At 52.9% G+C, this 26,883-nt stretch overlaps 2 protein-coding genes, 1 long non-coding RNA gene and 1 gene segment (V, D, J or C); 1 reads left to right on the top strand and 3 right to left on the bottom strand.

Moving 5' to 3' along the window:
• Positions 1 to 26,883, bottom strand: part of LOC103669001 — a 150,574-nt gene that overhangs the window by 5,080 nt on the left and 118,611 nt on the right. The window contains 1 exon segment of the C gene segment in view: positions 23,902 to 23,908. Within this exon segment, the coding sequence occupies positions 23,902 to 23,908 (7 nt within the window).
• Positions 4,747 to 26,883, bottom strand: part of PRSS1 (serine protease 1) — a 113,026-nt gene continuing 90,889 nt past the window's right edge. The window contains exons 4-9 of one of the 6 annotated variants that reach the window (XM_040643901.1): positions 14,465 to 14,473; positions 10,753 to 10,792; positions 6,112 to 6,501; positions 5,590 to 5,607; positions 5,332 to 5,438; positions 4,747 to 5,013 (exon numbers count right to left, since the gene is read on the bottom strand). In XM_040643901.1, the coding sequence (XP_040499835.1) occupies positions 4,993 to 5,013; positions 5,332 to 5,438; positions 5,590 to 5,607; positions 6,112 to 6,501; positions 10,753 to 10,792; positions 14,465 to 14,473 (585 nt within the window). In that variant the 3' untranslated portion in view covers positions 4,747 to 4,992. Of the gene's footprint in view, positions 5,014 to 5,331; positions 5,439 to 5,589; positions 5,608 to 5,631; positions 5,952 to 6,111; positions 6,502 to 9,681; positions 9,728 to 10,752; positions 10,794 to 14,464; positions 14,474 to 26,883 lie in introns of those variants that run through there. The other 5 variants (XM_040643899.1, XM_040643900.1, XM_040643902.1 and 2 more) reach the window with 5 other exon arrangements.
• LOC121105794 overlaps positions 10,280 to 26,883 on the top strand; it is a 134,791-nt gene continuing 118,187 nt past the window's right edge. The window contains exon 1 of the long non-coding RNA XR_005838468.1: positions 10,280 to 10,319. This is a non-coding gene — a long non-coding RNA (uncharacterized LOC121105794). The remainder of the gene's footprint in view (positions 10,320 to 26,883) is intronic.
• On the bottom strand, positions 16,706 to 20,989 carry PRSS3 (serine protease 3). Of its 2 annotated transcripts, XM_040643907.1 has the most exons (6): positions 20,874 to 20,989; positions 20,591 to 20,748; positions 19,002 to 19,161; positions 17,695 to 17,948; positions 17,205 to 17,341; positions 16,706 to 16,913 (listed from the first exon to the last, which is right to left on the bottom strand). In XM_040643907.1, exons 4-6 carry the CDS (start codon positions 17,822 to 17,824, stop codon positions 16,761 to 16,763), a joined length of 420 nt encoding a protein of 139 aa, XP_040499841.1. In that variant the 5' UTR covers positions 17,825 to 17,948; positions 19,002 to 19,161; positions 20,591 to 20,748; positions 20,874 to 20,989; the 3' UTR covers positions 16,706 to 16,760. The 2 variants fall into 2 exon arrangements, with proteins under 2 accessions (XP_040499841.1, XP_008695603.2); XM_008697381.2 differs by lacking the exons at positions 20,591 to 20,748; positions 20,874 to 20,989 and having other exon boundaries at positions 19,002 to 19,318.

Here is a 26,883-nt window from a genome sequence, read left to right on the forward strand (position 1 = left end):
AGTCCCCGCACAGCAATGGTAGGGGTAGATCAAGCTTCCCACAGATTCGTAGAGTAGAGGGGATCAAGCTTCCCACAGATTCGTTTGCCCAAGGCCATCTGATCATCAGTGAGCCAGGGATTGGGAACCAGGTTTATCTGGCTCTAACTTCGGGTCTTTTCCCCACCCCTGCTGATCACAGGAATCTGGACCAAGTTTAGCTGAGCCCCATTGGATCCAGCCAATTGACAATCTAATGAAAAATGGGCCTTGTTGTTATCAAATAATCCAGGTTAATGTACCAGTAGCGTGAGTTTCTTCCCCTCTCTGGCCTCAACATTCTGGTCACCAGGTGATGTTTGAAGTTCCTTTCCAGATCTAGGAGCTTAGGATCCTTCTGGAAATTTTCCTCACCTCACCAACAACATATCTGCATTTTAATGGACATTTGCAACAACTGAACCTCGAGCACCACTGGCCTGTTGGCGCTGGGATAGCTACTGTGAGGTCCGAGATTTCAGGCTGGGGGGCAGAGGGAGACATGGGCGGGGGAATGCACCCCAGCAGCTGAGCGTCCCGTCCAGCCCACGGGTGGGGATGGGTGCTGTAGAGCTCAGGGGGCTCTCCGGCTTAGGAGAGAAAGGCAGGGGTTTTAAATATAATTTTAAGTGCTAAACAGTAAATCAACTAACCCTGCTTGTTTTGACTTTTTCTTCACTCATACTGATCTGCCTATTTTCTCTGCCTCTCTGTTTCTCTCCTGTTTCTCATTCCTTTTCTCCTCTGTTCAGCGGCCTCCCCTCCATCTACCTCTCCCAGGAGCCAGCCGGGCTCAATGCCCGCCAGTCCCATGCTTGTCCCTGCTTTTTTCCCTCCCCTCCGCCTCAGACCCGCTCCCTGCAACAGCTACACCCCTCCTATGCTCCCCCCAGCCCCGGTTTTCCCTTCTCAGTCCGGTCCCCCAATCCAGCAGCTCTGAGTCCTAGTCCATGCTCTCGTCCCCCACTCGCCCTGCCCCTAAATATCTCAGGAGCGTGGAAAGAGCCCCACAGCCCCCGGCCCTCCGCTCTCGTCCCCGGCCCGCTAGGACCCCGTCCCCGCCCCCTCGCAGGGTTGACCCCCGGACCGACAGCGGGCCGCGCGCCCAGCCCCGGCCCACCCTCGCCATCTCCCCGGTCCCGGGGCTGCGGAACGGCCGGGGAGAGACGCCCAAATCTCACCTATGACCGTGAGCCTGGTGCCGGCGCCGAAGTACTGCTCATAGGAGCACGGAGGCCCAGCCCCGCACGCAAACCCCGCGGCGCCCCAGCCGCTTCCCGCTCCGGCTCGCAGCCCGGACCCAGCGCGGGGAGCCAGCCAGGTGCCGGGCCGGGAAGAGCCCTGGGGCCGCCGCCTTCCCTCCCGACCCCGCGGCCACTCACCCACAAAGGTCAGCCGACTGCCGGGCCCGAAGGTCGGGGCGGAGGCTGCAGAGCACGGCCCCGGGTCCCCCGCCAAGAAGCCCTCCGCGCCGCGCGCCGCGCTCACCTAGCACCGACAGCCGGGTCCCCGCGCCGAAGTACTGGGTATTTTGGCTCACAGCACCCCGGCGCAGCACAAAAACAGGCCCGCCATGCCCGGCCCCACCGCACTCCCCGGCGCCCCGGCGCACCCCGGCTTACCTAGCACGGTCAGGCGGGTGCCCCTGCCGAAATACTGAGTTTCTGTACTCACAGCCCGGAGCCCCAGAACAAAAATCTGGCGCTGCCCTCTCCCGCCAGCCCCGCTCGCTCTGTCGCGCACCCCGCACCCAGCACCGGGAGTCCCGGCCCAGGCGCCGAGCCCTGCCTCTGAGCACAGCCCCAGACTGAGCCGGCCAGCTGCCCACCCGTCTCCATCCCACCCCGCGGAGCGCTCGGCCCCCAGCGGATCTCCTTACCCAGCACGGTCAGCTTAGAACCGGCCCCAAAGTACAGCTGCCCCGTGTTTGCACAGCTCTAGGGACCCAGGCGCAAACCCCTGACTAGGGGCTCGGGAGGGGCCAGCACCCACTCCTTGAGGGCCAGGGTCCTGGGAATGGTTCAGGCTGGGCAACCCACCCGCCTTCCACGGGGAGCGGCTTTCTTACCTAGTACGGTGAGCCGGGCCCCTGGCCCGAAGTGCCGCTCACTGTATATAACACAGTGGGCAGGGGCTGCCAAGAATTTCTCCTCCCTACTTCCCTTGGCACAAGCTGGGGGTGCACTCTCCTTCTCCTTCCCGGGCTTCTCTCATCCCACTTCCAGAGACAGCTGGACATGGTAATCTAGATGCTACAGGAGGTCATCTCCAATTTGCTCAGGAGAATCAACTGGGCTTGGGGACAATACAGTGGAGGTGGAAAATGACCGGGGATTGGTGATGGTGGTTTGGGCTGGAGTTGGGAAGTGTTCCAGGCTAAACCCTATCTCTTCCTACTTATAGGACCTGCAATCTCTCCCACCTTATTTCCTTCATCTGAAAAATGGGGTAATACATTTTGTGCAGTGTTGTTGTGAGTTCTTAATAAATAACGCATGTGTAAGTACTTTTGTCAAGGGCAAGTTTTATGAAAAGTGCCAGATGATGCTCCCACTTTGACGCGTCGGCCCTTCATGTTCCCGGGAAGCTGTCTGGAGCCAGGAGATACAGAGGTATTCGCTGAGTCTAGGTCCCTGCGGGAGCACATCAGGGACCAGCTCCGGAGACACTCCCAGCCACTCCCCCTCCAGGAGCTGAATTCCCTGGGCTGGGGAGTGAGATTCCCTGAGGCAGGGGTTTTTGTAAAAGCACCTCCTGTAGCTGAATCATCGTGGCCCCCCCCAGCTCCCACAATGTTACAGCAGGATACAAAAATGTTTCTTTCCCTCTGGTCCCCTCCCCCCACCACTGGGCAGAGGCAGGAAGTGCAGGTGACAGAGGTTTGATTGAGTGGGGCTGGGAGCAAACTCAGAGCACATTTAAAGTGGGGTGGGGCTGGGGAAGGTCATGGTGCTCCTTGGGGGGCGAGGGAGAGAGGCCCCGTGGCAGAACATACACCCCTCTGAGGAGACCCTCTATGTCACCAGGTGTCCTGTCTAGGACTCACTGTGACCACCTGCACAGACTGGCATTTATAGTGAGGTGGGATGGGAGGAGCGAGGGGTGGATTCCATAGAGCGGGTGATGGCAGCTTGAGGCATGGGGACCTGCAACCTCTGCAATTGCCCATTGCTCGCTGAACAGAGTCCAAGCTCCTTATCCTTCATGTATTTCACGCATTTCATGAACATCTACGTGCCGAGCCTCCTGCTGGGGACCAGGACCTGAGTTCGCCCTCAGGGGAGCACCCCCCAGCCTGCCCAACGTCTCATCCCTCCTGTCTCTGAACGTTGTCTTGGCTAAGCACCCGCGAGTACCCGACCCTGTTGTCTCGGCTCTGACTGTCATGCCTCTGACTGTCACGACCCCCGGCCACCCAGGGATAATTAGACCAATTCTTTCTTTGAAGAGTTTGCCATGTTCTCAGGCTCTTCCGTGATGATCCCAGTGGGAAATTGAGTGCTAGCCTCTGACGGCATTTTAGTAGACAGCTCGCAGGGCCACTGGAAAGCGCCACTTCGTATTTCAATTGTGTCTGTTCTTGAATGACCCCCTCGTGAACAGGTGGGCATCCTGGGGACTGTGACTTGGATCTCTTTATTTTCTTGAAAGTGAATAACAGGACATTGCAATCATGTGTGTTTCATGAGTGGGTTAGTGCACACGTGCACGTATGTAAATATATACATACACGCATACGTGTGTGTGTCGTGGAAGTGTGCACGCACGTGAGTGCCTCACGCATTGCAGTGGAGAGAGAAAGCCATGTGCTACATTCCCGTGAGTGAGAGAATTAGATGGCTAGTTCCGGCAACGAAGCGCCCGCGAAGGCTTCTTGCAGGGGAAGACGTTGGGGTTAAATCTTCAAGAGTAAGTAGGAGCTGGAGTACCGTGTGCCCAGGTGACTGAGTGCACAGCAGTCTGAGAGCAAGTGGCTCTGGGACGCAGGGTGAGAGGAGCGGGGTATGTATGGAGGGAGGAAGCAAGGGACCACTGCCTAGATGCCCTCCCCAGGACTGTGCCCTGCGTCACCATGGTGACCATGAGGCAACAAAGAGCTCTTAGAGGATTTCTAGAAATAGCAATAGGGCCGATTCTTGGTTTGGGGGACCTTGACTTTCTATCCTTCCAGGAACGGTCAGGTGCATTTTCACACCCATGTGCTTCACTAGAGAGACATTTTATAAACAGATTTGTAACTTAAATGGGAAGACACATGTGCTACTTGAGAATTCATCTCCGAGTCAGCGCCTTCTCTTCTTGGCTGGGCAGCCTGCTTGGTGATAAGCGCAAACGGTAGTGTCCTCAGGGAGACAGCTGAAAGGAACATGGCTGACAGGTATGAACGCAAGCTTCTCAGCCATGGGTACATGACCAGCTGGCAGGAGACACACCTGTGTAGGGAGACTCTTCCTCAGAGCACCTTCGTCCAGGTAGGACAGAAAGTTCTTACGAAAAATGTCACCATTTTTCTGGGCTGTTCCTGAGTAAGCCTCTTCAATCCCATCACCCCCGTTCACACGTACTCAAGTTCCCCTGACAGGGAGGAGCGGGGCTGCCCCAGGCAGGGTCCCTCAGCCCTGGTACTGGAGGGACCTGCTGTCTCCTTGAAGACCTCTGATTCTATCCTGACTGGAGTCACATGGGGGGTCAGAGACAGGCAGAAGAGAAATCCAGACACTCACAAGGCAGAGTCAAGCCAGAACAGGCCGTGTTTATTGATTCAGTCAAGTTAGTCATGCTGGGGTCCCCCTGGGTTGGGGAGATTTGGGTCATGAGCGTCCAGGTGTGCACGAACATAGGGAGGAGTAGCTATTGGGGTGAGCTGAGAGATGAAAACAGCTCTTGAGAAGCACTGGCTGCAAGTGGAAAAAGGAGAATCCGTGTTGGGATGATAGCAGGCTGGAAGTTGCTGGCTCTGCCTCTGAGCTAGCTTCAGGAGCCCTTTCTCTTGACCTGAAGAAGAGAAGGTTTCAGGGGTTACCAGGAGTCAGGAGTGATGGGAATTGAGAGGAAGTAGGATGGTCATTGACCAGATGAATGGTAGGGCTCTTCACAATGGCCACTGGGTTTTCAGGTGACCCCAGCTTCTCCTCTGCGTGGCTCTCCCACTGCGATCCCAGAGGGACAGTGTGTCTTCCCAGGTATGTGGGTGGACCTCCGTCTTCTTCTACTGCCCGCCACTGGCCCTAGCAGGGACTCTTGCTACTCACAGCTCGGAGTTGCCCTGTTTCAAGTGTCACTTCCAGGGCCCCATCCTGCCCGCCTCCTTACCTTGGCCATGAGCACCAGGGCGCTGACCAGCACAGCGTACAGGGTGGCCTTCCCCAGCAGGATCTCATAGAGGATGGTGGCAGACAGGATGCCCTGCTGATAGGACACTGCGGCCGGGGTGGGGGGAGAGCGCACAGGGACCCGTGAGCAGGCGTCTCTGGCCCCCCCACACCCACCCCAGGGTCCGTGGTTCTCCACGCTCGGCTTCCAGGGCAAAACCACGGGAGATGGGGAGCAAGCAAGGAGAGGGTCACTTACCTGACGTGAAGCCACAGTCTGAAAGAGAAGAGGGGAGGGAGTGGATGAGAGACCCCACCCTCTCAAGCAGACAGAAAGCTGCCAGGTGAGGCCCACCTGAAGCTAAGGCAGTACCACTCGTCAGCCGTGCTTCAGTTAAGAGCAAACACAAACACAGACACACTAAGTCAGCCTTCTGGTTCGCGCGGACCCCCAGGCTCAGGCCAGGCTTCTCGCAGACGCGTGGACGGTCTTTCTGGTGCCTTGCCCACGGAGCCACACCAACCCGGAACCCCGTGGAACGTGGTGGCCCAGAGGGGCTGAGCCATACAGGCTCGGACAGTGAGGGGACCCCAGCTGCAAGGCTCTGCTGGGCTGAGGATCTGGGGGAGGAATGAACCCCAAGGTGCCCATTCACCCTCATGCTGGGCTTTAGTCTTCCCACCCTGCCCTGGCTCTGCCTGGTCTTCTGCCTGGACACCCCCCGGCCCCCCTTTCTGTGCTCCACCTCACTCCCCGCCCAGCTCGCCAGGCCCCGCTCACCTGCTCTGCCCCAGGCCTCAGCACTGATGTTCTGGGTGACGGGTTTGGGCCGGGTGGGGTCGTCCCACTTGTCATCGTCCCCGAGCCCGTGGAACTGGACTTGGCAGCGAAAGTGGTTGCGAGGGTTGTGCCAGAAGACGGAGGAGACCCTCAGCCGGCTGCTCAGACAGTAGTTCGAGCTATTGTCGTTGGGCCGCTCCCTGTAGGGCTGAGGGTCCGTGCTGACCCCATTCTGGACCTCCTTCCCGTTCACCCACCAGCTCAGCTCCACGTGGTCGGGGTAGAAGCCCGTGGCCAGGCACACGAGTGTGGCCTTCTGGGTGCGGGAGGTCTCTGCTTCTGACGGTTCAAACACCGTGACCGTGGGAGGTTTGACCTTTCCCAGGTCCTCTGCAAGGGAAGAGACATTGGGACCAGGGCTGGTCCGAGAGCTGTCTGGGTTCAGGGTGTGTGTGTGTGAGAGAGAGAGAGAGAGAGACAGAGACAGAAATCAAGAAAGACAGAAAGACAGAGAGAGAGCTGGAAATGGAGTCATCATAAAGCAAAATTACGTAGTACTAGGTCCTGTGTGTTTGGGGGTCACTGTCCCGTTCTATTCTCCCTCAGCTTTGCCACTTCTCTCAGTGACCCTGTGGGTGCATGCCGCTGTGTCTCTCTTCCATCCCCTCAGGTACAGTGTGTCCTGATTTCCTTGGCTTTCTTGGCAGTCTCTTTCTCAAGGCCTTGTTCCATATCTATCCAAAGAGTCCATCTGTTTTTCTTCCTCATTCAAAGCCCTCTTTGATGCATGACTATCTGTTCTTTCAGACTTAGAAACAGCTATGGCAGAGATGAACGAGCCTGGGATTTGAGGCTGAGGGTCCTCACCAGCAACATGACCCCAGGAAGCGAATCAACTGTTTCTAATGATCAGTTTCCTTGTGTACAAAGCATATGAGTATCTGTTTGGGTGACAGCATATACGAGAATTAGCCTTTGTTGCCTGGAGGAGACCCTGTTCCATTGCATTTGACGATACTTTTTTCTAAATGCTTTTCCCAACTCATTTTTTTCCCTTTTCTCTTGTGCGTGTGCGTGTATGTGTGTGTTAAACACGTAACCTGCTTTGAGGAGCCAAGAAGCCTCTGGCTATGATGTTATCAGATGTTTCACATTTATTCCGTTTATGCTGGGGCACACAGGGTGTGTGCTGGCTTGCCCAGGACAGCTGTAATCCCATGAAAGAAGCTGCTCATGGGTTGAACCCTTTATTCCTTCCAGCGCCCAGCAAGCCTCCCTGCCAGCTTTGGAAATCCTAGGTCATGGCCCAACTTGCTGGGTCTGAACAAATTCCAAAGTCCAAGGGCCATGTCATCAGAGCGCTCACATTGCAAAGTCCTGGGTCCTTTTTCATGCCTGACACACCGGAGAGAATTTCTGGAGTTGTCGGAAGGCAGGGCCTCATGGGAAGACACAGAGAGATGGGAGAAACCACATCCATCTCCCACGTTCCCATTTTTGCCAGAATGGACTGTGCCCTCTATTTGGCTCTATACTGACCAGAGGAATGGCTTTCTGAAGCAGAACTGTGGCAAACCCAGATGTCTGCACTTTATCCACTTTGGGAAGTGTTTCTAATGGGAAAATTGAGAGGCAGTTTGGGGAAAAGGCCAAAGTCTGGGACACAGTGATGATAAACAACAGGAAGGGAAAGGATGGCCCCAATAAGCTGAGCCTTTTACAAAGATCTCCATATAAGTTAGCCCCGAACAATTTAACACCCCAGGGGACTAGCACTATTATCCCCATTTTATACATCTCAGAGATTCTGAGATTTTCACTTTCTAATTGCTGGAACACCCCCCCCCCCAGCCTGTCCTGTGAGCCCCAGAGTTCGGGGCATTTCGAACCCCAGTAATTTGTACTTTCTAATTGTTATCACACTCGCTGGCACGAGCCCCCATCTGCAGGACAAAGTCTGCTCCAGCCAACCAGTCTGGTAGGACCCAGTGTCCCATTCCTCTGGCCTTGTCTCTCTGCCCAGCACAGACCCATCCCTCCAGGCCCGGTCCCCCACCTGTCCGCTTCCTCCTCGAGCACGCTAATGGTGTGTTAGTGTTTTGTGATGGGCCCCTCACCTTACCAGCCCAGCACAGATCCTGAGGTTTGAGAAAATGGGGCCTCCTGCCTATTTTCTCTTCTTTATACCTTATCTGTTACTAAGATGGCATAAGTTTCCAGGTGTATTTCCTCGGATCCTGCCAAGCACCGCGTCCCTGAGACACCTGTTGCAGCTCTCATGACACTGAGACACGGACTTTTGCCCTCAGGGCTCAGAAACATCCTCAAACCAGCCCAGTCTCACCAATCTGGCCCCCCTTCCACTGCCTCCTGAGCCCTAGATCCCTTCAGGAAGACACAGATGGATCTTTGGAGTCTGGTAGAGATAGAGAAGGAGGACGATGAAGGTCCTGAGCAAGTGGTAGACAGTAGGACTTTGACAGAGAAGACAGACCGATTCACCAAAATGGAGTCAACGGGGAAGGTCTGGAGATAGAATAGGAGGGAAAATGGAGAAGATCTGAATAATTTTAAAAAAGGGGGGGAGTAAAACAACACACTCTTAAAACAGGAGCAACGAGAGGAGTCCCAGAGAACAATGAGAAGCAGAGCGAGACCGCACAAAGCCCAAAGACTAATCTGGAGCCCTACACCCAAGGGTCCGTGATAAGCCCGAGAAGCTCCGGGAGGGAGGGGCGCTCTGAGCCCTGTCCTTACACCCCTGTCCCCCCGCCCCCCGCCCAGACTGATCGGTCACACACAGGCACTCCCAGCCAGGAGTGCAACCCCATACCTGTCACCGTGAGCCTGGTGCCCGTCCCGAAGTAGAGGGGCGAGTTATAGAACACAGCTGCAGGCAGCCGCAGCAAAACCCGCGGAGGCTCCTGCCAGGGCCAAGTCCTCGCTCTTGGGGACTGGGCTCCGTCACCCTTTCTGCCTGGATGTGTGGCTCTGGACTTGAGGGGTCCCGTTGGGGGAAAGGTCCAAGCATAGTATGGGGAGAGAGGAGCAGGCTTGGAGGGGGCACACGCTCACACATGAGAAGGAAGCACGAACCAAAGAAAGAGTAAGGAGGAAACACTGAGGACCGAAGACTCGGGGAGGAGAAATAGGGGGACCCACCAAGCCACACCAAGAGGAATGGCAGCCACAGCCCCTTCGAAGCTCCCCAGGACTAAGAGAGTTGACTTGACCCCTGACAACCAGGGCTGGGAGGAGAGATGGGGACCCTGTGTCCAAGGGACAATGGCCCTATGGCCCGGTCCTGCTCCTTACCTAGGACAGAGAGTTGGGTCCCCTCTCCAAAGTGCTGTGCCTGGTTGCTCCACAGCACAGCGAGAGTGTGACAAACCCCAAGATTGCTCTCTGGGGCCCTTCCTTCTAGAAGCTCGCTTCCACCCGGACTTCTGGGGACTGCAGCACCTCCCCTGCTCACCCACACTCTCTGAGCCTTTTCCCTGCTGTGTCCAAGGAGTCCTCCTGGGACCGCACTCTTCCAACACACTACCCCCAGGGAAGCCTCTTACTTACCCAAGACAGAAAGCTTGGTTCCACTTGCGAAATACAGTTTTTCATTGTTACACAACACTGCAGGCTGGTAGGAAAACTGCCCTTGGCTGCATCCAATTCCTGCCTTCCCAAGTGCTCCTGCCCGCCCTCCTCTCCCTTTCCTCTGCTGAATTTTGGCACCAGGAGGTGTGGAGGAGGGACTCATGTGCAGTGTGAAATGTCCCTGTCAGAGGACCGATTGGGCCCTGGGACCCCCAGCGCTTTCTCCTGTGTCCCTCTCCTTTCTGAGCCGGCGTGGAAAACAACAGGGGTAAGGCAGTTCTGAGGCCAGAGGCTTCCCATCTATGTGGCCATGACGGGGTGCCCTCCAAGGAGACAGGGGATGGACAAGGGGACCCCAAAGGGAGACTACCTGCCTCCCAGAAGGGGAACACAGACTTAGCATAGCCCGTCCGTGAAATTACTGGAGACGGAGCCTGTCCCTGCCTGTCTGCATCAAGATAAGAATTCAGAGCTTTCTGATAAAAATGTGCTTTCACCTAAGCCCCCAAGACAGAGGCTCCACCCTGACCCCTGCCCCTCGTTGTGGGTTCCCGGCTCTCTGCCCCGACGCACTTACCTACAACAGTGAGCCGGCTCCCGTCCCCAAAATGCAGGGTGTTTCAAAAGCACAGCCTCCCAGATCCACTTCAGAACCTCCCCCGTCTGCTGAGCTCAGCCGAGATTCGGGGACAGGTTGGGGTGTTCATGGATCTCTCCCCACCCAGAGCCACGGGCCCTGCTTCATATTTTCCCCACTCCCTTCCAGAGCTTGCCCAGGTCCCTGGACAGTCGGAAACAAGGAGCCGCAGTGCGGCCTCCTATGAAATCCAGAGTAAGGACACATATGAAACCCCTACAGAGAGCCCAGCCAGTGAAGAAGACGGCCCAACGTCAGTGCTCATTAATTGCCTCCTGGGCTTTCTCTAGGCTTCCCTCTGTCAGGTAACCACTCAGAGGGGCAGGACCATCTCCTTTCCCGCCTCTGCCTTAACCACTATCCCAGGATAGAATCATCCCCATCACACCCTGCCTGGAGACCCCCCACCTTACCGACAACTGTCAGCTTGGTCCCCGGGCTGAAGGTAATATCATAGCACACCAGCATGCAGCCACTCTAAAACCGGACACTTTGGACCTGCCTTCACCTTCAAGGGGCCTGGAAAGACCCAGAGTATGTCTTACCTATGACTGTGAGCCTGGTGCCTTCTCCAAAGAACAGTTCAGTGTTCACACAGTGACATGGGGCAAGGAAGCAGACAAATCTGAGGCATGGAAAGAAGAGGGAGCCCTGGCTGGTATCCGGAGGACTCTGGTATAAGAAATCCCCTCCTGTACTTTATAGATACTGCACAGAACGTTTCCAACTTTGACTCTTGCGGCCACAGAGCATGGCCAGCGTCTATCCAGCAAGCCCCGCACTACTTTCTCGATCCTTTCTGAGGGTCCATCAAAAGGATGTGGGCTTGGAGAGGAGGGCAGGGTCCTGGAGCTAGTGACCGCGTCCATGGAAAGTCAGGATATGTCTGGCTTTTTCCTCTATGAGGTGGGTCATCTCCCATGCACCTTCCCACTGACCTGGCCCTAACTTCTGTGGGACTTAGGAAGAAGGAGTCTCCCGGAGTCCTTCACCCGAGGGGCCACTGAGGCGCTCTTCTTACGCCTGGGCTCTCTGTCTGCAAGCTTCAGTCCTGATTTAAGCCTGTCCTTACCCATGGTCTTGGCTTGACAGGTGAACAGGGGCGGGGTGGAGGCATTCTGAGTCGCACCACCCTCGGGCCCGTGACCCAGGAGAAAAGTGGAGAAACGGGGGTTTGGGACAGGCAGAAAGGTTTTTGTAAAGCTTTCCCGTAGAGTTGAATCACCGTGGCCCCCTGTCCCCACAATGTTACAGCTTTGTACAAAAAGCGATCCCTCCCATGGTTCTGCCTATCGGAGCCTGGAAGAAACCACGCGAGCAGCTGCTCCTCCCAGGGCATTGGAGGGCCGGTTGGTGACATCACTCCCCATGTTGCGAGGTGGTGGCCGGGTACAGACGAGGCCGGGAGGGTGGGGGGCCCTCCTCACCCCCATGCCCTTTCTTCAGGACGCTCTTGGCTCCCCAGAGCTGTGTGTCTTTGCGAGGTCGGCTGCCACAGCGGCTGGTTTTCCCCGGTATCTGCCCCTTTGTAAACTGTCGTCATTCATCCTGGGGAGACACCCTCCCAAGAAGCAGCAGCCCCCTTTCCACCCAGGGGCTGCCCCTGAGACTGTGTCACCCAGAGGCCACACCTTTCATCTGGGAATGAGATCCTTCAATACTCAGACCATCCCTTTGGCCAACTCTGAAACTCTAGGGTAGCCTGGAGGGGAACTGACATGAGCTACTCAGGGGTAGGGTTCCCTAGGTAGAGACAAAAGGACATTGGAGAGCTCAGAGTATTTCCAAGAGGGTGCGGGTGTGGGAGGACTGGTGTGTTGTCAGCCCGCCTCTCTTCTCGTGGACTTCAGACGTCAGGGTGTGCAAAAGGGAGCTGGGGAAGTGGACGTGGAGAGCAGCACACATAAAGTTGCAGGAAACTCACATGTAATCACGGCCACGGCCTTCCCCTCTTTTCCCTGAGGGGCAGACACATGTAAGTTGCTGTCGATGTTTTATTTTCCTGCAGAAGATGACCTTGAAATGTAAACTCCAGTTGAGTGGCCTAGATCCCATTTCACTCGATGGTGCTCCCTTTCATTGCCTTTCAAACTATGACTTCAACTCTAGAAGGGGAAAAAAAAGACAAACTTCATTACATAATGATGACACACTTTCACGGAAAAATATACACAGAATCAAAAGAGAAATGACAATATGGAAAGAGCATCTGCAATCCTCATCGTAAGGGCTCATCTCCCCAGTAGATGATGAACTCCTAGAAATCAGTAAGAAAATAGTCCAGCAGCACAATGAAAGTGGCAAAGAACAGATGGTTCAGAGAAAAAGAAAGGCAAATGGTGCTTCACCATAGGGAAAAAACCTTGCAGATGAAAACTGCATGGAACTAACTCTGTTCACCAATGCGATTGGCAACATTGTATTAGGGAAGAGCTAACGTGTGGTGCCATATACACTTCACATAAAATGGTATAACCAAAGGGGGGAACCAATTTGGAAATATCGATGAGAATTACAAACACATTTACCTTTTCACCTGGAAATCCCTCATCTGGATGTTTATCCTATAATTATTCTTGAATACAAATAAAAAATGTCTGTAAAATATTTGCATTATCTGGGCGAGCAAAAAGATCAGGAAAACTCAAGCGCCCATCAGGAAGGGACTGGAGAAATAACCTGGGATACATCCACAAGGTGCAATATTATTCAATGCTTAACAAGAATACAGTGTTTCCCTGTTGTGGAAAGCTAAGACATAGTGTGAACTGGGGGAAAAAAAGGAAGCTGTGGATTAGCGTTTCTGGAAACCACTTTTTGTCCAGCAAAGGGGGAACAGAAGAATTATACATTTGTTTGCATGGTTCTGCACAGACACACTAAAGGACTCAAAAGAACTTGATCAAAGTGATTGCTTACTAAGACTGAGTGGAGGAGACGGAAACAAGGTGGAGGTAAAAGTAACATTCTTAGTCTCAACTGTATTGTTACATTTTTTGAGCCATATGCTATATTATCTATTATATCTATTCTATAGATTATTCTATCTGTCTATATATCTATATCACTAGATAATTATATCTATTATATCTATATTATCTATTTAAAATAAAATTAAAGTTAATAAAAATTTTCAAGAAAATACCAACCAAATATTGCTTTAAGTAATATTTTGAAATGTACTACTTAAAAAAACTTCTTGTTTAATTTACAAAGTCATTACTTTTTCAAAGATCAGTTTATGTAAGAACATGTGTTATGGTCCTGACTTTGCTCATCGGGTCTCTGATCATTCAGGAAGCTTGTGAAAAAATGCATATTTCTGAGTAGCCCTCAGGATCTTTTGCGTTAAAAATCTCTAGTAGTGGGTTTATTGATATGCATTTAAATAAACAATCAAGCACAAAATTACCCTGGGTATTTCCATTTCGGCATGGGGCTCAGGACCCCCTGCTTGCCCCCTGAGCACATGTCAGCCATGGAGAACGTCAGAGTGCTGTCTGGTGGTGTCACAAGCTGGGTGCAACAACGCAGCGCTTTGAATTTGGGGGGGGGGCAAAGAGAGACAGTCTGTGCATTTTACTCAGGAATAGTGACGGATCTCACAACACACTGCCCTTGCCCTGATAAAAGTCACCGATCACTCTCGCCAGGCGGAAAGTGGCAGCCTTCCTCTTCAGTCCACTCCCACCTTGAGGAACGCTTTCTTCAATGCCATGATTTGTTTTGATCTATTTCCTCCTGTCCTATTTACCCTTTTTGCTTATCAGGAATTTATTCTCTGAGTTAATTTTCCTTTTGACCATCTGGCTGGCGACTCTCAACCCAACTGGGATTACAAAGAATACCACCCTGTCTTGCTGTCACAGCTACTTTCAATTCTGATGGAGTTTGTCCCATCTTTGCTACTCAGTCACACTGTCGGTTTGCCCAGAGCACACAGGGCTTTTTTTCATTCCCCTGTGAGAGGAGTATAGACCATAAGGCAGGTGTCCAGTGGGATCATTCATCATCTTGGGCAGCAGGGGGCAGCGTTTCCTTATTTATTTTAGACCTACTCATTGCCGTCTCAGGGTGGCCGCTTGAGGGCGAGAGAAGAATGTGGTTGGTGCTGGAGGGGACCCCCCCCACCCCCTCCCCCACCCTCTGCCCTCCCCCCTGCTTGCCTTTCTCAAGGCTGAGATGTGGGGAAGGCGATACACAAATTTCATCTCCCATGTGTGTAATTCTTGAAACTATTTTTTAAAAATAAATTTTATTTTAGAGAGAGACAGAGAGAGAGAGAGAATGCGCATGGGGGGAGGGGCAGAGGGGAAGCAAACTCTGGGCCCTGAGATCATGACCTGAGCCAAACCACGAGTCAGATGCTTGACCGACGGAGGCACCCAGGCGCCCCTTCTTGAAACTTTTAGAGCACATTCATAGATTCATTTAACCCCCAAATCTGCCTCCTAATTTCCCCCGATGGAACTGCAACCTGTCGGGGAGGCCCAGGGCAAGCTGCTAAGCCCCTTTACTAGTAAAACCGCCTCCCTTAGGGAGCTACTGAGAGATCTAAGTCAGATAATACGCATGAAGCTTCATTCCAGTGCCCGAAAACAGTAAACCCTGAGTGGCTGCGGCTTCCACAGAGGCTCTGGCCCAGGGACACACCCACTGCAGTGGCTCTCAGGCTTCCAAGCACATCAGAATGGCGTGAAATTCTTGGAAAGTGCAAGTGGCCAGGCTCCATCTCAGAATTTCTGACTCAGTAGGTCTGGGAGGGTCACCAGCATTGGCACTGCTCCTAAATTCCCAGGTGATTCTGGTGCCCCTGGGGTCAGGGTCCACACTTGAGAACCGGTGTTCTGGAAGGTGTTTTCTTTCTTCCATATATTTGCCTCCGGTCCTAGCTCAGACTTTAATCGTTCAGTCATTCCACCACTGCCTACTATATTGTAGGCATTGTTTAATCACTAGGTGTGCCAGGAGGAGCGAGACACGACTTCTTGCCTCAGGAGTTCACCATCGGATGCCGGTAGTTGCAGCCAGAGTTACTAAGGCTGCAGGGGCAGGACTGTGGCAACGGGTAAGCATCTCAGCAGGAACAGTCCTCGCTGGGACCACAGGGCCAACAGGGCCAGCACGGGGGTCGGGGAGGAGGATCCCAGGGCAGAAGGAGTCAGAAATGACTTTACTGAAGAGGGCGAAGGGGCAGGTGGGAAGGGCATCAAACCAGGTGGACCAGCAATGCTCAGGGCTAAAGGTGCGAGGTCTGTGGCTTGTTGGAGCAGCCCCTGGGATTCTGGCGCACCGGAGCAGAGACTGAGGGGAGGAGTGGAGAGGCAGAAGCACAGAGAAGGAAGAATTTTACGTCTGCAGGATAAGGAGCTCAGGTTCTATTTTGGGAGTTGTGGAAGGTCAGGAAAGGTATGAATCAGGAATCGATGTAACGTTCAGGATCTCTCTGAGCACAGGGCTGGAAGACGGCCGGGGACCAGAACCCTCATGAAGTGCCAAGAGGCAGAGAATGGCCTGGAGAGCCATGGAGGAGCAGAGCTGAAGGCCGGGCAGCATCTTAGACCACCGCTGCAGGAGGAGGGCCGGGGAGGTGGGCGAAGAGGACACGGGCTTTGGGGCAGGCTAACGAGGAGCCAGACCCCAGGTTTACCATCTGCTGGATGAGGGATCTGATAAGCTAACGGCCTTCTCTGAGCCTCTGCTTTCTTGCCTGTGCCGCTAGAATAGTAACCACTTCAGAGGGGAGCAGGAACTAAAGGTAAAAATGCCTGGGAAGTGCCCAGTGTGGTAGACACACGTTGGTATCACTATATGGGATGAATAAGAGGCAGATTTCGAAGGAGCTCGACGGATGGAGACCAAGGGAGCTGGGTTATCTCCCTCAGACACGTGAGCAGGTTGTGGGAAAGAGGGCCCAGGGCGGCCTTTTGCGGCCAGGAGGGAGTACACTCCGGGCTAGAAAGAGCACGTGCACAGGGGGCTCGGCAGAGGCCAAGGCGATCGGCTTGAGTGTCTCTGAGAAGATTTAGCTCTGAGTGCCAGCGGCAGGAGGGGAGGCCGAGCACGCCATGCCCGGGTGGGCGCACATGAGCGCTGCACTCCAGACCCTGGGGAAGTTCCAGGATCAAGAACCCACTTTAATGCAGCCTTCTGAAATGTTTTTTTCTCTAGAAAATAGTCCCCATGAGCCCCTGTTTATTATTTTTTTGGACCCCATCTCTTCCCACACTGCTGATCCAGTATTCCATGGAATGCATTTTGGGAACTGGGGCACCCTGTTCATCTTTAAGGGGTAGAGCCCCGTCTGACCTCAGCTGGGAGGGTGCCCAGGGGGCAGTGGCCGGAGGGAGCAGGCACAGACGGAGACAGTTGTAACAGGTGCACTTTATTCCCATAGTGTCGGCAGAAGGACTGGGGGGCTTCAGCTGTTGGCAGCTATGGTCTGCTTAATCCAGTCTACGAAGTTGCACACCTTGGTGTAGACTCCGGGCCTGTTCTTCTGGGCGCAGCCGTAGCCCCAGGAGACGATTCCCTGGAGCTCTCCATTGCACACCACAGGGCCACCAGAGTCACCCTGGGGAGGAAGAAGGTGGGACAAGCTTTACAAAGAAGGCGGAAGGGGCAAGCAGAGCCCTGTACCATCGGAACCTTTAACGACTGCATTCTGGTCAGCTCTGTGGCTCTGCGTGGCTCCCGTGGAGGCCCGTTCTCTGTTCTGATGAAGGGAGTGGCTGCCATGCAGCCTAGCCTTCCTCGCTGGTGACTGGAGCCCACCAGCCCCACACCAGCCCTGGGGGTTCACATCCTGCTCCCCAGGAGGCCAAGTGTGTGGGCAGGGGTCTCAGCATGGGAAGGGTCAGGTCACCTGGCAGGAGTCCTTGCCTCCCTCGAGGAAGCCGGCGCAAACCATGTTGCTTGTGATCTGGCCGGGGTAGGAGGCTTCGCACTGGGCCTGACTCAGAAGCGGGGCGTCCAGACACTGTAGCAGCTCGGGGTAGTTGCCTTTGAGGAGCAGGGAGAGGTGGAGGAAAGGAGAAAAGGGAGTCAGGCCAGGACGGGGGACAGCAATCCACTGAGGGCAGCCAGGAGGGCATAACAGCAACGTAAGCCCCAGTGAGGAACAATGGGTTTTAGTTTCCAGACTGATCCCTGCTGAACCCCTCCCTAGATGGGACAATAGCCAAGCGCTATATTTGTCCTATATTTTGATTCTAGGGGGTCCACTCCTTAAAGCTTTGCCTCTTTCGAGGACCCAGCACAGAGTCCCGCGGGTAGTGGGGTTCAAGCTCAGGGGCAGGCCTGGCCCTGGGAAATGTGCGGAAGCTGGAAAATGATGTAGCGAGGGTCGCACTCACTGCCAGAGCTCAGGGTGTTGCCCCAGCCGGAGATGAGGCACTGGGTGCCAGCGGCCGCGCAGGCGGAGGGCAGAGAGATGGTGGCCACCCGCGTGTTGAGGACCGCGGGCGAGGAGAGCTTGATAAGCATGATGTCATAGTCCAGGGTCCAGCTGTTATAGCTGGGGTGGCGGATGACCTTGGCCGAGTTGATGAACTGCTCATTCCCCTCCGTGACATCGATGTTGTACTCTCCAAGCCTCACTTGGATGCGGCTGTTGGGAAGACAAGCACAGGGAAACCCCTTTCTCCATACGCCCGCTTTTCTCCAGGGTTCTGAGCTCCCTGCGCATGGGTGGGAGTGTGGCAAGATCACCTGGCAGGAGAGTGGTGGTGGGTCAGTGCAGGGGTGAGACCAAGAACTCGCTCCTTCAGAGGCATCTGGTCATGGAGCGGGGGTGACGTGGGGACTGCCCTCAGCCTGCTTTTCCAGCTGCCTTCCCCATCACCCCGCCCCCCCCCCATGCACACCTGGGGCTGCAGGCACAAACGGCCAACCTCAAGTTCCCCATGGATTCCTCATCCTCTGCAATTTTGCTAACTCCCTGCAGTGACTTCTACTCCCCCCCGCCCCCCGCCTTCTGGGTCTGCTGAGGGCCGTCATCCTGTATGATCTATTCCAGTGGTTCTCAAAGTGTTGCCCTGGGCCCTGCAGCCTCAGCATCCCCAGGGAACTTGCTAGAAGGACAAAGTCTTGGCTCCCACCCCAGACCCGCTGCACCGTGGTGGGACCCAGTGGTCCGTGCTTTAGCAAGCCTTGCAGGTGGTTCTGCGGCTCACTCAGGTTGGAGAGCCCTCGGCCCAGGCAGTGGTTCTCAGCTCTGCTACAGAGTAGACTCAGCAGAGGGGAAAGCATTAAAAACTCAGCAATTTTCAGACCCCTCCTGCTAAGAATTCTGAGTTAAGTGCCCTGGGATAGGACCCAGGCATCTGTTGTTTTGTTTTGTTTTTAAACATATCTTAGGTGGTTTCGGTGTGTAGCCAACTGGCAAGGGTTACTTGTGTAACCCTTGGCAAGGGTCCTTGCTGCTTTCCCATTGCACCTCAGCACCCCAGAAGAGTCCCCCCCTGCTTTTCTGACCCAGGGCCTTTGCTATTTCATCTAGTGGTTTTGGATGTGAGAGGCTTTCTGTCGAATGCCCCTCTTCACCGCCTCACTCCTGACAACTTCTCGTTCCCACCCACCCACCTTCCCCAACCTCCGCACTCCCGGGCTGATGCCAGGCTCTCGGAGAGGGTTCTGGGTGTGGGCACTGGGAGACACTTACGACTTGTAGCAGTGAGCCGCGGACACCACCCACTGGTCATTGATGAGGGAGCCACCGCAGAAGTGGTAGCCCGAGTTCAGGGACACCTGGTAGGGGACGGAATTCTCCTCGCAGGTGTAGCCGCCGACGATCTTGTCATCGTCGTCAGTGGAGAAAGCAACTTGAATGGGGACAGGAAGGGAGAAGCCAATTCAGCAGATGTGGGCGGCTGGAGCCCAGAGCCCTGTGGCTGGATTTGCGGATTAGAAGTCCTCAACAAACACAGAGACGGTAGATCGGCCGGTGGGGAGCATTACATCCCCGGTAGGTGTCATAGCACGGAGTTCCCCTGAGTCTCTTCGTGTGTCTGCAGGGCACATGGCCAGGGGCCCATTGGGGCTCGGGCACAGACCTCTACTGGGGGCTCCAGGGTGAGGACACAGTGCCCTCACAGTGCCCTTGATGTGACACGGGTCTGAATGTGGTGTTCTCATCCACTCAATGCTTCTCATTCTCATCACTGGTCCACTCCTCAAGGCTATTTGAACCCCAGATTGTCAGGATGGGTTGGCCTAGCTAGGAAAATCTGGCTAAGTAGCCCTGGCTGTACCCAGCTTTCCCAATCACTAAAAATCTGCACAGTGAGCCTGGGGAGAGGAGCCCCAGGCCCATTAGGCAGGACAAAGGTAGGCCAACTGTCATTGGCCAAAGGAATGGTGATTCTCAACCTTGGCTGCACACTTGGGGATCCTAAAATCATTGGGGAAACTTACAAATTCAATGCACAGGTCACACCCCAGGCCAACGAAATCAGAATTTCTAGGGCTAGAACTCGCACGAGTGTTCTTTCAGCTTCCCCAGGCGTACCTGGGGTTGAGAAGAGCTCTAGGGGAGGTATCCCAGAGCTGCCAGAACCAAGCCTCAAGACTCCTGCTTCATTTCATGGACCGCCTGCACCTGGTCTCCCTTTCCAGCCTCTCCCAGCAAAGTCCCGAAATAAATGGATGAATGACAGGGTTGGGAGTGGGGCCAGCACAAGGTGGGAGGGGTGAGGCTTACAGAGAGCCCAAGAATGGGAAGGAGGGCTGCCAGGCAGGGGAGGTAGACTCTCAGAGCCCAGGTAAACACGGAAGAGCAGCAAGAGTGGAGCAGAGATCTCTGCCAGGAGGGGGGCGAGTGCGGCCCGAAGTCACGCATGGAACTCACCAGCAGCTCCCACAAAAGCAAGAATCAGGAGTGGATTCATGATGGCTGAAGTATAGGAGCTAAGTGGCTGTGGAGAGCCTTTATAGCTCCCATGGTGAGGGAGAGGGTGGGCGTGAGGGTGGAAGGTCTCCGCTCCTCCCAGACAAACACACCTGTAGCTTTCCCTTCCCTCGGCCTTGCATCAGCTCTGATGTGTTTGGCCGTCTGTGGATTCGTGGCCCACAGGTGATAAGAAAACTTACCTTGTGGGCACAGAGAGGAAGTCCAACCAACTCCTGGGAGGATTCTGGGGTGCGGGGAAGAAGCCAAGCCCCCATATGTCACAGCTGGACCTTCTTAGCCTGAGATGAGAAGAGGAGGAAGAAGGGCCTGGGCCCTCTGACATGCAGATTTATTTAACTTACTCTAAGCAAGGGCTGGTGACGCGAACTCAGCAGCTAGTGACCTGGAGCCCCCACGAGGGGAGCGAAGTCGTGTATCCGTAAGCATGAAGACCCTTCTCCCAAGTCGAAACCACTGGGCAGGAAGGTCACATCCAAGGCTTTGGGGCACCAGGATCCCACTGTCAAGAGGTAATGAGAAGGGAGAGGCAGAGTTTCGTGGGAGTCTGGGCTTTCAGCTGGCTCTCCTTCCCAACAAGGCTTGTGGACGGGAGCACTTGGAAAGAGAAGTTAAGCGGGCATTTACCTGAAACGTTTGGAGGACGGAAGCCCAATACCGCATCCTTCCTCTTCCTCTCTATTAGGATAGTTGTGTTTCTCATCACTCACACCGTTGTGGGTTCTCCTTAAGCAGCCTCCTGGTTGCCCCGGGAATCTGCACCAGTGGTGTTGAAATGGCCCCCACCTGCTAGGGGCTGACAGTCTGAGCTCCGATCATATGCTCCGGATCAGACATTAGAAAGGGTCTGGAAAATGGTAAATTTAGGTTCTGGTCGGAGAATCAGCAGTAAGTAGAGAGATTAGCACATAGTGAAAGGGTGGAGGATTTGGTGATCATTCACAACAACGAAAGGGGGGAATTCTGGAATTTTCTATTTTAGATCCTCTGGGACTATTGTGCGGGGCTCAGTACAGAGTTCATCTTCCCAGAAATGACCTCAATTTGGGACCCGCCATGGCCACCGAGACCCAACCCTGTAAGTTACTGAGGCACGACCTGGCCAGAGGGGAATAGAGGGGCGGGTGTCTATGTCTTGTGGAGAGGCTTCTCCTTACCAGCTCCTCTGAGCCCCGGGGTGGTGAAGGGCCAGAGTGGGCACAGTTCATGTTTGAATTCTCTGAAAGGAGGAAATGAGTAAATGTTCGGGAGGTGGCGAACAAAGTGAAAAAGACCCAGAAGTCTGGCGGTGAGACAGGAAGCAGGCTGGGGATGGACGTAAACGAAAACTAGGCAGAAGTTGGGGAACATGACATTGTGGGGCTCGCGGGGTTGGGAGGGGCCCATAGGATGTCTTCTCCTGGTGCCTGGCGCGGCTGGAGGCCAGCGTCCCCACAACAGGAGAGCCGCTGCTCAGAGCTCTGGCCTCTCCGACGTCAACTCTTCTCATCCTGCCGGGCTCACACGTCCGTGGGAAGGTGCTATATTTGTACAGTGCCTGACAGCTCTCAACGAGCCTTCCCACACACAAACAGTGGTGTGCTGACCTGCATTGGCGTTGAGTTTCGAATTTGACTATTCACAAATGTTTTAATTGTGAGACATGCAGACCGAAATTCCTTCCATTGCTAGAGGAAGAGACAGAATCAGCAAGGTTCTGTCTTGCCCACGAATACAGATCTAAAAATGGCAGAGCTGGCCTCAAGGCTACCAGAAGACATGGACAGCGTTGGAAGTTTGGGAACTGGTGCAGGTGCCATGTAAGAGAAGGTTTATTTGGGATCAAGCCGGAGGTTTCCAGAGAACAAAATATGCCTCTCGGTCCCTCCTGATGCTTGGCTCCCTGGCAGAAATAGACGATTGAATGAATCTTCCACCGGGCACCTCATCTCAGAGCTTGACCTTGCCATGGCCCTGGTCCACTCTAGGCTGCACTAAGGAGTGATGACACGACTCTCCGTGCTCATGGGTAGCTGACCCAGGTTGCGGCGCCTCGATAATAGGGGCTTTCCCTGACGTCACCAGATATCCTCTTTAGTTGGTTTTGTCCCTTTGTTGTGGGGTGTTCCTAGGAAGTCCTGCGGTAGCAGATAAGGAAAGGAACACATGGTAGTGTTCCCTGGACAAGAACACTATGAGGAGGTGATCCTTGGTAGAAGACAGGACATTGAGGAATAGGGAAGAAATTTTTGGGTAGGTGTTTGTGGCTTTGACTCTGTCTAAAAGGGAACACCTAAGACTTGAGCGTTTTCTGTGTCCAGAGCCTTAGGACTAGCTCTTGCCTGATGTTTCCGCTCCTCCTCAGAATAAACTGTTATACCCACATAGTATGAAGTCAGTTTTCTTGAACGTAGCAGGAGTCACTTTATAGGCAGAGGAAATAGCTCTAAGTGAGTCTATGACGTCATGTTTAGGCTCAGACATGTAGGGCGGATTCAGGTCCACCTCTGTCCAAGTTCAGTTGGATAAGTCTACACAGCTCTTACGATCTTTGTTCTGAACTATTTCTGTAAGACATTCTCGTAGTTTTATTAACAATTAGCCTATCAGGGGGCGCCTGGGTAGCGCAGTCGTTAAAGCGTCTACCTTCGGCTCAGGGCGTGATCCCGGCGTTCCGGGATCGAGTCCCACGTCAGGCTCCTCTGCTGGGAGCCTGCTTCTTCTTCTCCCACTCCCCCTGCTTGTGTTCCCTCTCTCGCTGGCTGTCTCTGTCAAATAAATAAATAAAAAATCTTAAAAAAAAAATTAGCCTGTCAAACCACTGTTTTTTTTTTTTTTTTTAAGATTTATTTATTTATTTGAGAGAGCGAGGGAGAGGGAGGAGACTCCTCGCTGAGCGCAGAGCCAGACTCGGGGCTCAATCCCAGGACCCCGAGATCATGACCTGAGCTGAAATCAAGAGTCAGCTGCTTAATGCACTGAGCCACCACTGGTTTTTAATTATGATAATAGTGAATAGCTTCTTTGTGCTTACATACCAAACATTGCCTAAGTTGTTCATGGATCTTTTTCACTTTATTCTAACAATGGCCCATGAGGTTGCCCATTTCACGGATGACGAAATGAGCCTTACAGAGGTGGGGTAACTTGCTCAAGGCCACACAGCCAGGAAGTTGCAGAGATGGGATTTCAGCGTGGTAGTCGACGCTAGACCCCGTCGGCTCTGTCAGAAACCATTCAGCGCCCCTTCTCCTTGTTCGATCCCCAGAGCAGCCCCATGAGGTAGGCTGCAGACACTGCTTTCTCAGGCACTTGTCGTGATGAGCACTGGGTGTTGTATGTAAAGGATGAGTCACTAAATTCTACTCCTGAAACCAGTATTGCCCTGTATGTTAACTAACTAGAATATAAATAAAAACTTGAAGCAAACCAACAAAGAATTTGAAGCTCGGAGGTTAAGTGGCTTCTCCCGGTCGCCTGGCGGATGAACCCCAGACCCTTTCCCNACTCAAGCAAAGTTCATTTCCCACCGTGATGCTACACACTGGGGGCTTTTGGACCTCTCAGGGGTCAGATTCCAAATTACTCATCTTTTTTTTTTTTTAACACTTTCGCCCCAAGTCCCCCACTTCCCCCCAAACTCAGGCATTTCTCCTCTGCTCATAGCTCCATCTTGGGCCCCCGTGTCCTTCGCTGCTCTTCAACCACATTGTCAAATTCCAAGCTGTCTTTTCTCCAAACTTCCAGCTCCTTTTCTCCATTATTTTTCTCTAAACTGCAAATTTTCCCCATGGCACAATTTCTTGCTGTCCAGTAAAAACTGCTTTCTTGACTATCTGAGCCTGGGAGTCACTGACTCTGGGTAGTGAAGGGGGATTTGTGTGGTCCAGAAAAACACGAACACTGACTCAGAGGTGTGGACGTGTAGATGGGCCACGGCTGATCGGCTGAATGGGGGCATCCGCCCTTTCTCTCCCCCTTGTCTTGCTCCCCACCTTGAAGCCAAGGAAGACAGGTAAGTTTTGTGCCCAGAACAAAGTTCCATTCACATAGTTAATCTATTCCTCAGACTTGAGGGGTGAGTCTGGCAATTGAGGCTTTAACTGATGAAAGACTGGTTCCCATAATGTAACCGTCTTTGTGTTCACATCTCCATCACTCCTTGTCCCACCCCGGGCCTCTTAGATCTGGGTAAGTGGCTCCAGCATCTTCTGGAGAGTAGTAAGCAGAAGAAAGGGAGGAGAGAGTCCAAGAACAATACCCACGTGGGCTGTTACTATTGTAATAGCCTGACTTACAGAAATAGTTCAGAACAAAGATCGTAAGAGCCGTGTAGACTTATCCAACTGAACTTGGACAGACGTGGACCTGAATCCGCCCTACATGTCTGAGCCTAAACATGACGTCATTCCATGGTGCTCAGAATTTAATAAATGACATGTGTATGTATTTTTCTAAATCATGTTAGATCCAGCTTGAGCTCCACAAGCCAAGTTCGGTAATAAGTCCAATCAGTCCATTGGGATCTCTCTGATCATTTGGCTTCTAAAAACTCTAGAATGTGTTGTCCATTTGGAAGGCAGCCACTGATTAGTCCAATCCTTACTGGCCAACCTGTCCAGGAGGATCTCCAAATGGCTTCCAAGGCTCAGCCCTGAGTGCTCAGTCCACACAGGCACCAACACCATTCCAATCTGAGGGCCCTCCACGGCAGGGCCACTATGTCTGAGCCGGTTCTGGGCTTAGGTCTCTAGAGCCCGTAACGTCTGTTCCCTTTCCCAGCTATGGGAATGCAGCACAGGCAGCTGGCACCTTGTCGGGCCACCGTTCTGTTCAAACATAAGTCGAAGCACCTGTTCCCCATTAGAACAATTCAGTTCATTTCTTTATGGGCTTACATTGCCTAAAGTCAGAGAACTTTTGTAGACTTTTTCTCCAGGGAAAACCATACTGCTTGGCACATTTTCCTCTTTTCTTTTGAATCGTATATATTTAACATGTATTCGTTGCTGGGGCTATCATAACAAAAGAACACTAGTTGTCTTGAACAACAGAAATCGACTTTCTCCCAGTTCTGCGAGCTAGAGCTCTAAGATCAAGGTGTCGGTGGGGCTGGTTTCTCCTGAGGTCTCTCTTCTCGGCCTGCAGTGACCTTCTCACCATGTCCTCATGTGGCCTTTCCTCTTTGGGCACAACCCTGGTGTCTCTCCTAGGATGTCCTCAACTCTTCTGAAAAGGATACTGGCCAGATTGGATTAGGGCCATCCTAATGGCCTCGTTTTTAAAAGGCGAAAGATTTATACGATCTGAAGAGAAACCAGAGTATATTCGTTTTTAAGTTAATTAGATCTTTAAAGCCCAAATCTCCAAGTACAGTCACATTCTGAACTAGCGGGGCTTAGGACTGTAATTGCATGAATTCGGGAGGAGCCCAATTCAATCCGTAACCCTCAGTAAATGTGGCTGAATTCCTGTAACGTCCCTACAGTTTTTCTAGGCTGTAAGGCAACAGCAGTGAAGAAGATAGGAAATGTCCTTGCTTTGATGGCATTTGGGTGTATTTTTGTGTTTGTCCACACGCATGTGAGGACGCATAGCGACAGGAAGCAGACAATAAATAAGAATATATGTATATAACGAATATATAGTATATATATTTCTATCAGACTGTGGCGGTTAGGTATTATGAAAATAGGGTAAAGTGGTAATAGGTGTGAGTGACTGCTGGGTTGACAAGTTCTCTATTAGCTAAGGTGGTCAGGAAAGAAGTCTTTGGGGACATGGTATTCGAGCTGAGACCTAACTAGGAAGGGTAAAATCATGTAAAGGGAGGGCTTTCATATTCGCTGCCGCGTCTATAAACAGAAAGAAATCAGCACACGCACCATTGCTTTTAAATTAAACAGCCCTGTCATCTAGCATATGCTATGCACCTTGCCATTGGTTTTGAGGGTAGAAATTGATACATAAAGGATCGTCATCGATATATTGAAATAGTCTTGTAAAAGTTAATGTAGAGTACATTTTTAAAAAATTTTTTGTTAAAGATTTTATTTATTTATTTGAGAGAGAGAGAAGGAGAGAGAAAGAGCACGCAAGAGCGGGGGAGGGGCAGAGGGAGAGGAAGACATAGACTCCCCACCCAGCAGGGAACCTGATGTGGGGCTCGATCCCAGGACCCTGGGATCACAACAGGAGCCAAAGGCAAAGGCTTAAACGATTGAGCCACCGAGTCACACGTAAAGTGCATTTTTTGACATAAAGTGGTATTTATGAAATATTCTTGGGTTGAGAGAATAAATGATAAAACAGTATGTATTGTATGATCTAACTTGATTTAAACGAGTGATTTCAATTTTTACAATAATACGCATTGACTCTGTAATTAAAATAGCTAAAAGAAAGAGAAACAATGGGGGCGCCTGGGTGGCGCAGCGGTTAAGCGTCTGCCTTCGGCTCGGGGCGTGGTCCCGGAGTCCTGGGATCGAGCCCCACATCAGGCTCCTCTGCTATGAGCCTGCTTCTTCCTCTCCCACTCCCCCTGCTTGTGTTCCCTCTCTCGCTGGCTGTCTCTCTCTCTCTGTCGAATAAATAAATAAAATCTTAAAAAAAAAAAAAAGAAAGAAAAGAAAGAGAGACAATGGCAATAATAAATGAA

The sequence above is a fragment of the Ursus maritimus genome, unplaced genomic scaffold (assembly GCF_017311325.1).
Source record: "Ursus maritimus isolate PB19 unplaced genomic scaffold, ASM1731132v1 scaffold_3, whole genome shotgun sequence".
NCBI lineage: Eukaryota > Metazoa > Chordata > Mammalia > Carnivora > Ursidae > Ursus > Ursus maritimus.